Source organism: Electrophorus electricus, chromosome 2, assembly GCF_013358815.1.
Source record: "Electrophorus electricus isolate fEleEle1 chromosome 2, fEleEle1.pri, whole genome shotgun sequence".
Lineage (NCBI taxonomy): Eukaryota > Metazoa > Chordata > Actinopteri > Gymnotiformes > Gymnotidae > Electrophorus > Electrophorus electricus.
In genome coordinates, this window is record NC_049536.1 from 14,479,521 (window position 1) to 14,490,665 (window position 11,145).

General features: G+C 40.3%; 1 protein-coding gene across 1 annotated transcript; it reads right to left on the reverse strand.

Annotated features, from left to right (window-relative positions):
- Positions 1–1,624: 1,624 nt before the first annotated feature.
- On the reverse strand, positions 1,625–9,534 carry cep83 (centrosomal protein 83). Its single transcript, XM_027014249.2, has 16 exons — positions 9,474–9,534; positions 8,408–8,610; positions 8,092–8,242; positions 7,576–7,668; positions 7,070–7,201; positions 6,671–6,922; positions 6,249–6,380; positions 6,019–6,133; positions 5,736–5,880; positions 5,453–5,602; positions 5,021–5,096; positions 4,705–4,862; positions 3,822–3,951; positions 2,811–2,914; positions 2,541–2,709; positions 1,625–2,398 (listed from the first exon to the last, which is right to left on the reverse strand). The coding sequence occupies exons 2-16, from the start codon at positions 8,608–8,610 to the stop codon at positions 2,234–2,236; spliced, it is 2,175 nt and encodes a 724-aa protein (XP_026870050.2). The 5' UTR covers positions 9,474–9,534; the 3' UTR covers positions 1,625–2,233.
- Positions 9,535–11,145: the final 1,611 nt, after the last annotated feature.

Genomic DNA, 11,145 nt, shown 5'->3' on the forward strand with positions numbered 1-11,145 from the left:
CTGCACGCTTCTAGACATGACAAAATGGACATTGCAGAAAATGAGGCCCAACCATCAATCGGCTCTTTGATTGGGCATTTTTAGGCCATAATAAGGCATCATAGAAAAGATCATATAGAAGGGAAACTTCATGCATTCTCCCTGGTCATACGCTTCTGTGAAGCAGTCTGACCAATGATCGCATGTAAGGTGTGTATATGATCAACCAATTGTGGCGTGCAAGAAGGTGGGACCTACAGAGAATGGTCAAAGAAATGCAAAAACACACATTGTATGGTGACTGTAGAAAGTAAATGTTAACATGATGAACATGAAACAAGACAAATCCTGGACATTTTTGGCATTTTTAGGTCCAAAAAAGAGAACATGTCTAGGAAAAAGAGGACATATGTTCACCCAAATTTAAAGTATTATTATGGTTCCAGAATGGTTCCAGGAAAGGACAATGAAGAATGCATGCTGAGATGTTGTGGGGCAGTGCTGCTTCCGAGTATCAAAATGCATAATCCACCAGGACTGATACAAAGCGGTAATGCAATGCACTTTGGTCTACTGGCCTGACAGAGTCCAGGCCAATTATTCCTAAAAGGACCTTGATTTGGTGGAGGGGGCTCAATGGCACTCTAGGGATGGCTGGGGGTTTAACTGTGAGCTCCTGCTCAACCGGATGACTTCAAAGAGCATGGGATGCAAGTGGATTCCCAAGCTCTCCTGCCACCACCAGTTTCCGCATACCCAAAGTTCATATACAAGTTGAATAAAAGCTATTCAGATACAGTTTTGGCACCTTGCAAAATGAAATCTTTTTGGATGTAGTAAACAGTGTCTATAGCTAATCAAATATAAAACAATATGCTAAATCAATTACTGACTTTCATAATAAAAAAATGATTATCTAAGCATTGCCAAGGCTTAGATTTTTCTTGACAAGGTCTCAGACATTGACTAGCACTCAGGTCTGACTTCCACATACAATTGTACACATTTGTTTAATTCAGTGGTACCTCAGTACTTAAGGTACTGGATGAGAAAGCAGAAAGCTGTTAGCACAGCATTGCCAATTTACCAGTTTTGGGCCTCTAAGCAAGGCCCTTATCCCTCATTTGCTTGAACTGTACAATAACAATTGTCAATTTGGATAAAAGTGTCTGATAAAAGCTGTAAATGAAAACTTCAACAAAGCAGATCCTTTCCAGCAAATATGACCAAAACCAGTTTAGCACCGTTCCTAAGATTCCAATCCCATTCCCAAATCTAAGAGTATTTTATAATCTATGGTGTAAGAGGTGGTACTAAAATCAAATAGTAGACCAGATGTAGTAGACAAAAGTGCTGTGTGTGCCAGAATTCTGACTATTATCTGAATAATCTGAATATTATCAAAATAGCTATTTGAGGATAGAAAAATAACCAGCTGACTGAAGAGCACTTTCGGTTTTCCAATGAAAAGCATTTGAAATGCGTCTGTATTTATCAGATCCATTCAGGTTCTTCTTTCTAGGAGGGTTTCATGATTGCAGATTCAATCCCAGTTCTTTTTAAGGTGTCATGACTTCTGTTTTTAACACACTGTATAAACTGCAGTATAGAGCTAATATTTAGTAAAGTGCCAAGACTAACAGTAGACGACAAAAGAATGCCATATATTTTACAATCAATTTTAAATGGAAATTCATCACTCTGGGCATCACTATTACACTCTAAAGTCAGTGAACCAACTGTACTGGAGTCTTCTATCCTGTGTACATTAGATCAACCTTTATCAGCTTCCATCATGAGTTGGCCTTTATATTAAAGACTGCATTAGGATAGAGATATAGAAAAAAGAACTTATTTCAAAATGATAAAACATGTATGGTATGAAACACCCAGAAATATAACCTGTCACCTGAGAACTATATCAATATCAGGAACAATAAATTAAAATTTGCCATGAAAATGACATATGCATTACAAAATACTAGAATATAAGCCCCCAATTTATTGTACAAATCAGATTATTATTAATACAAAAAAAGAGCACCTATTGAGATATTTTTAAAAATAGTTTTAAAAATGTAAACATTAAAACAGTAACACTTACAAATGCTATATAAAAATAAATATTTATCCAAGAATTCCCTGTAACTCCTAATTGATCGAGGAATCAAAAATTAACAGTACAGCATTTGAGCCCAGTTGTGACTGGTCTTTGGCACAGTATGAATAGCCCTTGTCTCACAGTGTCAAAGGTTCAATGGTGAGGCAGGCTGTCCTGTGGTCCTGGAAGTCTTTCTGCGTCAGTCTGTCTATCCCAAACCTGAGGAGTGGTTAGCTCTTTCAGCTGCTGCTGCTGACTGTTCTCCAGCTCCTCCAGTCTCCTCTGCAACAAGGACAGCTCCTTTTGGTGCTGCTCCTCCTGCGATGGGAGTGCCGGAGCAAGAAGAGGAGTTCAGTATAGAGAATGACGAGTAGAGGATAGAGGCTAAACAGCAAGAAGACATTGTTATTACTGTTATTACTGTCTTGCCTGCATTTAAATAGTGTGTATTCCAACTTACCTGCAGGTTTGAGAAGCTGGACTCTGGGCCTGGGATGAGCAGAGAGTGGGGGAGAGGTGTAGAGCTCATCTGATTGCCCAGCAACAGCCTGCGGAACTCATTGTGTCTCCTCTGCAGCTCTTTTAGACGTCTCCTAAGATGGGTGTTCTCCTCAGAGTAGGATGAATTTCTGCAATACACATGCACACAAAAACAAACATATTTACGATTTAGCCATGCACAAAACAATCTTCCAATAAACAAATCACATTTTCCCAGGGAAAGTAGTACTTTTTTGCCACACGAGCCTCTATTTCCAATTCTTCCATTTTGGCTTCGAGCAGCTGTATCTTATTCTGCAGTTTCTTTTCTTTAGCTTCTGTCATGGTCTTTCTCTAAAATGAAAAAAAAAGGTTAATGGACTAAAAGTACTTAAGGGCTGAAATCAGTGAAAAATACCCACACAATGTAATGCTTATATACACTGCCTGGCCAAAAAAAGGTCACCATCCAGATTTAACTAAATAGATAAGAGCCTCCCATTGGATAATTACTGCATGGGTGATTATGTTTCAGCTGGCAACAAGTTATTTAACCCTAACTGATGCAGTGAGTAGCTTATCATTTGTTAAAAAACCATGTCAAAAGACACATCCTGTGGTCATGGAAAAGATGTTAATCTGTTTCAGAAGAGTCATATTATTAGCATGCAACAAGCAGAGAAAACACAAGTAGATTGCTGAAACTACTAAAATCGGAACTGTCCCAACACATTATTGAAAGTGGAAGGACAGTGGGGAAACATCATCTTCAAGGAAGGAATGTGGCCCTGATGGCATGGGCATATTCAAAGATGACATTGTCAGCATTCATCGGGCTCAAATTGTGAAATAGTGGTTCAGGGAGCATGAGACATCATTTTCACACATGGATTGGCCACCACAGAGTCCAGACCTGAACCTCATTGAGAATCTTTGGGATGTGCTGGAGAAGACTTTGCGCAGTGGTCCAAATTTCCCATCATCAGTACAAGATCTTGGGGAAAAATTAATGCAAGTCTGGACAGAAATAAATGTTGTGACATTGCAGAAGCTTGTGGAAACGATGCCACAGCGAATGCGTGCCATAATCAAAGCTAAAGGTGGTTCAATGAAATATTAGAGTGTGTGACCTTTTTTTGGGCAGGCAGTGTATGACAGGTGGATGGATAGACTTTAACAACAAGAAAATAGTGCGCAGTCCCTCTCTTGACACTAGTGAAAAGAAAACAGCAGTTCAGTCCTGAAAACAAAGGAGAATGACCTTCTTTTGAGCAAGTGCTGCCCTCTGTAGGCGCTCCTTGGCTTGGTCATGCTTCTCGTGCAGTTCCGCCTCTCTATCTTGGAGTTTGTGTTTCTCCTCCAACCACTCTACTCGCCTCTCTTCCACCAGCCTACAACAGAGCGGAAAACAACAATGCTTTCACCATAAGAGCACTGTTAACAGTGTCACCATGGTTAGGACAGTTTAAGTAACTGCAATTCATAGAAGTGACTGACTCAATCAGGGGCTATACTATGTAGGATATCGTTGTTAGGTTACAATACATAAAGGCTCACTGATTTTGGTAATCACTTTCAAAAAACCCTTGCAATTCTTCACATCATAAACTTCTTCATATTTTAAAGCTTTTAATGTGTCAAAGATGCCTGGAGTATTCCAGGTGGCATGAGTTTTTTTGAAGAAGGTGACCAAATAACCTATACCATACACATTTTTCTTATCAGACGCATGGGAGGGCAAGCCTTTTTTGATGGGTATAAATATAAAGCAAAGACTGCAGTGTCAAATGATCCTAAATTAACATAGTAAAAGTGTTAGATATGACAGGAGATTAGTGTTTTTTCATTTACATACATATTATTGGTCATATTCAGCAATTAAGTAATATTAGCTCATGTTAGCTAGCTAAAAACATTTTATTCAAAAAGCTGACCAGCAGATAAATACTATTGCTTGGCAACAGAGTTTCACTTCCAGACCCAACCTTCAAAAATGCAGTATGAATTCATGGGGAAACAAAAGGCAATGGAATGCACCCAATGTTTTTCACATTTAAGAAAAGCACTATGAGAACCCCCCTCATTCTACCCCGTATTCCCCTTTGACAATGGATGATGAAACCATGAAGGAATATGGGGAGTACCTCTCGGCCTCCTGCTGGGTCCTTTCCATTTGTGTGCGAGCACTCCTTAGTTCCTCTCTCAGCCTTTCTAGACACTCTCTCAGCCTACCATTGGCCTCTGTAAGCTCACTCTCCGAATGAGACAGAGTACTGATCTGTAGACCCAGCTGTGTATTTTGCTGAGATGAGCAGAACCATGTATAAATAATCGAGCATTGCTTACCACATCAGTCAGTCACATTTATTTTTATAACATCTGACATGTATGATGTGTCCAAAGATTTCTTTGATTTCATGTTTTACTGATTACAGTTAAGTGTGTGGATTTGCTACCTACTTGTCTCAGCTCTGAGTTCTCAGTCTTCTGTCTCTCCAGCTCCTCTAGCTGTAGTAGCTGTTGCTGCACCTTTGCTCTTTGCACAGGACACAGACACCCACCAAATAATCAGTATGTAAGAAAGTAATCTAAATATACTTTGGCTGACCTATTTCGGTAAGTCTCTTATTAAGGTAAGGGTCATCTCAATGCCCGACATCATGGAGCTCAACCTTATCTAACTTCCAGGAACTGTGTGCCTCTGAGTTATACATATGCACTTACAAGATCTTTTTTAGAATTAAAATCAACTCCCAGCATCTCTCAGGGAAAGACTGATTCCATTTCCATCATGCATATGGTTTGTATTTCAATGAGGTGTGGGGCTACCAAGAAGTAACCAGTAGCCTGTCTGGATAGTCTTGCTCCAACACTGGAGTATGAAGAGGTCACCTGATATTCTGCAGCTCCTTGCGGACAGCCTCCTCCCCCAGCTGCGCAGCACGGACACGATCCTCCCACTCTTCTTTCTGGGAGTTTCCTGTGGCCTCCTGCAGGGCTCTCTGCTGTTCCAAGTCAGAAAGTCGATTCTCCAGTTCCAACCTGATACATGCACACGCAAACAAATATAAAAACAAATGTGGAAGACTTTTATAACAAAGGGCGAAATGCATAAGTAATTTCTAGTTTACCAAAAAAAAAACCAAAAAAACCAAAAAAACCAAAAACTATGTACTTCTCCTCTTGAATGACAGCCATTTTGTGTATTTCATCCTCTCTTGCTGCTTGTACCCTGCGAACCATTTCCCGCTCTTTTTCGGACAGCATCTCTTTATTTCTCTGCATAGCCGCCTTTAAAACTTCAAGATCACACTGCAGACCTGAGGAGAATGTGAGGAGAATGTTGTTCTTGAGAGCAGACACTTTGAGTGAGAAAAAAAAAATCAACATAAAAAAGAACAATGATTGAACTTAAGGAAGGTGAGAGGAATGCAGGGTTAAAGAATGTTGTGGTTTACCCTCCACTCGGGCTTGCAGTGTGTCTCGCTCCCTCTCCACCTCTCCCCTGGCCTTCACACACTCCAGCTTCACATTAGCCAACTCCAGCTTATGTGTGTGGCGCATCCCTTCAACCTGTTTAATAATTGAATTTATTACAAAATGCCTAAAATATTGAAAATGTAATTACTCTGGGCTTGTGGTGGACTTGTGGTGAATCTAGTTCTTTGAGCAGGCAGGATGTGCCCACCTGACTGTTGAGGGCATTGCTCTCCCTCTCGGCTTTATGTAGCTTGCCAGTGAGCAGGGTGTTCTGCTCCTGGGTAGAGCGCAGCTCTTTGTCCATCCGCTCCAGCTGCATGCGCAAGGATTGCTTCTCTGACTGAATCATAACCATGTGCATCAAACAGTGGCATCAATAACAAGCACTTCTAATTCATTTAATTTTATTTTATTAACTATATAATAAGGAACGTCTCATGACTACATAAAATATTCTTTGTAATTATAATGATCAAGTATTAATAGCAAATGGGGAAAAATGGGGGGGGGGGGGAACAAACAGCCTAAACAGGGGTATAAATGGAGACAAATTTATGAAACTGAAAAAAAGGCAATGGATCTGAACATAACCACACATCAATGGACTGTGGCACCTGTCTTTCTGCTCACCTCCAGGGCCTTGACTGCAGCCTGGGACTCTGCTAGCTGGCGGATCTGAATGCGCTGCACATTTTCGGCCTGCGCCCCAGAGTTGTCCCTTTCGGCACGGAGCTCGGCCACCTCGGCCTCCAAGCCACGCAGCCGTTGGTGCAGCTGGGCTTTCTCCCTTAACAGGGCTTCCACTCGCCTCCCGTCCCGTGCTGGGTCGCCACTCTGCAGCTGTGCAGTTAGGGTCTCCTTCTCCCTCTCCAGATGTGACAGCTGAACACGATGGATAAACAAATACATACAAACACACACACACACACACACACAGAGAATTACACTAAGACAGCCTAAATTAGAGATGGATGGGATAAATGCTATGCATTTTGCACATAAGCAAATATTCTTTTCCAGAAGACGTACTTCAGCACTGTATCGCATCCTTCTCTCCTCTAGAATGCGCTCGTGTTCCTCTCGCTGGTGATCAAACTCTGACTTGAGGAAAGTGATGTCATAACGCAACTTGTTGTATTCAGATCTGTACTTCTCTGCTTCCTGCAACAGTGAGAGAGAGCGAGAGAGAACTCATTTTAAATAATTCCATATTTAAACAAGAACACTTGTTTAACAAAGCACAACATGATGCTATAAACCCCCTTGACTTATTTTGAAGTGGTCTTCAGCACATAGTTTTACTGTTTTGAACCAACAGTTGTGCAGAACACTCTTGTGAAGAAGATATGTAGATAATCAGTGATTGTTTCCACCTTTATTACATACTAGTTCAGAAAACCCTTCAGGCTCTAACCCAGGGTAGCCTAGCTACAGATAAGGAAATATCTTATATACAGAACATAGAGAAATTCTGCTTTGTAACAGACATCTTAGTAATCCTTTCTCTAAAGTATAGAAACACAGATATTTCTTACCTCCTCTAGCTTACTGAAGCGCTCTCTGATAGGAGCCTCCATCTCCTGCTGAACCTGGGCTTTCAGTAGCTCCAGCCGCTGAGGGGTCACCGCCTGGCATGTTCACAGGTATACACACACACACACACACACAATTCTATAGATGTTCTGTTAAGTAGATAATTGTCTTGCTAAGTGCCAGTGGCCCTTGTGCATTTTTCAATAGCAGTGCTCAAATTGGCACAAGAGATTCATTTCTAGGAGTTTTTAATCTTTTTTAGAAACCATTTTCCCTATTAACAAAGCCATTTTCTCTTTATTCACAAGTGAAATAACATTCACACTCACAATCCACAATCAAACAAACGAACCACAAATTAACTAAGGTTGTTTAAAAAAACAACCAACCAAAAAAATCTGTATTGACCCTACCACGACAAAAAACACATTGTGATGTAGCAAATAATTAATATATTATAACAGGAGAAAACAAGGTACAGAGCTGCAGTTCTCCCATTTTAGTATTATTTTATGGACCTGCAGTCTGAGCTCCTCCAGCTCACGGGTTTTGTCCAGTAGCTGTCCTCTCAGATCTGCCAGAAGCAGCTGCAGCTTTTCCTGGCCTGCCTGCTTCTCATTCAGCAGGCGTTTACACTCACTCTGTGCCCGTGTGTATTCATCCTGCAGTCTATACACACACACAGTCCAAAAAGGTATCAAAATACTGTAACCCTACTGTAGCAGCTCTCAGAACAAATATAAACCAATCATCACAGCATGTGACCACCAAAAAAAAAAAAAAAAAAAAGGCCTTTACTACTCTGCCTAAGGTAGCCATGGTATAATCTCATACCTCGTGTGCTCAGCTTTCAGGGTCTGGTAGTTGGTTTTGTGATTCTCGCCGCGCATCCTCTCATCGATGAGCAGCTTCTGGAGCTCCATGTCTGAGCTGCTAAGCCCCACTGGCACTGCCAGCAGCGCTGATGCTTTCCCACTCCCACCAGCTTCCAGGTTTGGAAACATCACAGGAGACTGTCCCACTGCAGGAGCGTTCATCTTGTTTGCGAGACAGAGGCACAGAAGAGCAGAAGAGATTTTAAACCTTCTGCACAACTAAGGACGCTTACTTGCGACCTTGACAGCAAGGACAGCAAGCCCAGCCAAGTATCGTTGCAAATTTTGTCAGACAGTGTAGAGTGTGTTCATATTATGACCAAACTGCTACTGAATGAGTGCCTAATCAAGGAAAGTCAAGTGCACAGTTCCCGTTACCAAGGCAGTAGGAGTCCCCTTGGTTCTAAAGTGGTGGCTCTGACAGCCATTCAGCTCGCACGGTTAGTCTCAAGTGATTTCATTTTCTGTTGTGGAAACGAACCTAGCTAATGTCTTCTAACTACCAGAGGGTATGCAAAGGTTCCAGTGTTGTCTGGGCAACTGAACAAGACAGCAGGATGGAAAGGTATAAGTTATTCTGCGTGTTTATCGATGTTCGGTTTTACCCATCAGAAGTTCAACCAATAGCAATATTTAGCTAGCTAACACCTACAAACTAATGGATATAAAGTAATACGAAATCAGATAAGACATCATATGAAGCTCACCTAAACACATACCTGACGCCACATACACTGTTTAAAATAACAACTTTAACGCTACCGTGAACTGACTCACAAGCGAACTAACTTAACTAACGTTAACAAACGTTAGGTAGATAGCAATCCCAGTTAGCAATCCCAGTCGCCTATTAAACAGTTGGCTAGCTAGGTTACTTATGTTAGCAGTGGTCATTTCAAATAAAGTGTACTGGACAGGGATTAACACCGGGAAAAGTGAACCAAAGTATTGTGGAATAATGTTAAATAACTTTTTCCTCCTCTCGCACCAGATGTAAATTCATGTAATTTATAAATATACGTTACCTCCTGTAAAGTATACCTAACAACGCAAAAACCACAGTATCACATTTTCAATATGGCCGCCAAATCGATAAAGCTCGAATACAAAATAAAAGTCTAAAAAAAAAACCGTATTGAAATCAAAGCTAAATAGCCCCTTTTGACTTCTTAACAACCTTTTGCCTGGTACGATAATAAGTTACTATGAAAAAAAAACTACATAAATATTTCAAAACGTTTTCTATAGTGAAATATGGAAAATTACGTTCTGGCGTGCCACTTACTTAACAAGAGGGGGAGACATTGTACACTGCTGATTGTATGTTGGTTACGTATTCAAGCAGTTCTCATAACTTTCACCTCTAATAGGCTAAATCGTACACAGCTTACAATGACTTGATGCCTAAATACAAAGTATAAGCAAATAAATATAAACATGTAAGAACTGTATTTGTAATGTAGGCCGTTTGGTTGCTTACCAAAGATTTAGCCTTGTATTCTCCTGTTCGATCATAAATCCCAAGACACAGAGCTTTTAATTCATGCAACACATCACTTTTTATATCTTGGCAAATGGTTCTTATTTTTGGAACGTTTTCCCCTGGAACTTAACTCCATGATGGTTATTTTGGCCCTGTATTTGAATTTTAATTATTCTATATTTGTGTTTTTTCCAGGAAAGCTATTTTTGTAGGTTTTGTTTTTTGGGGGGGGGGGGGCACAGAGGGCCGTGGTTTATCTCGAGGAGTACAAAACTTCTGTCAGCATCCTGAGAAGTCCGCAGTAGGAATTATACATCACTGTATGTGACTCAGTGTAAAGTCATAGCTGTCCAACTGGATAGCAGTGTGTTGTTATGAGGTTTTGGGTTCCCAACTCCTGTGCCCTGCCTTGATAAAATCTTTTTCTCTCAGTCTGATTCTTTGAAAATGTTATATTTCTTTTTCTGTTCTTTTGTGTTTCATCATAGGCCTACACTGACTGCTAATGAGTTTTCAACATTCATAATGATTCATCTTTAGACATAAAATTAATGCATACATCTGTTAACGTTAAAGAGCGCACTATGAAAGCATCATGAAAAGATGGAGTATTTAATAGAATGCAAAGCCAGTAAAAATAAACATTTCTTCATGTTTGCATTAAAGAAGGGGGACAGAATGGCTATACTGTCATGCAGATAAACTTGATATTCCAGATCAAAGGCTATTCATTTATCATTTCAATTAAATACTGAGAAATCAGTTATGTTTTGTTTTTGGGTTTTTTTTTGTTTTTAGGGACATCCTGGTACACTCTTTACAGCTTCTATACATGCTTTGGTGTTACACTCTAGGTAATGACTCAGTTATTCCTCTGCATCTGTTTCAGTTCAGCATGGAGATAGCCTACTGGCTAGACTAATACGCCCCCCATCCCCCTACCTCAACTGCAGACATCTGCATATGTTTAAGATATGTCTGTTGCTCACCCACTCTAAAAGACAAAACTTCCACAGGATATGACACTTATTTGTTGCAAACATTTAAATGGAATGCACATCAAAGGACTCCTCATGTGTATGTGCATGTGAACATGAGTGTATTTTTGCCTTGAGCTGTAAGGCAAGAGTGTCATGTTTCAGTTTCTGTATGTTATCACGACAGAAAAAAATATATTCCATTTTATTAACTAATAGACATTAGAAACCCAGCAG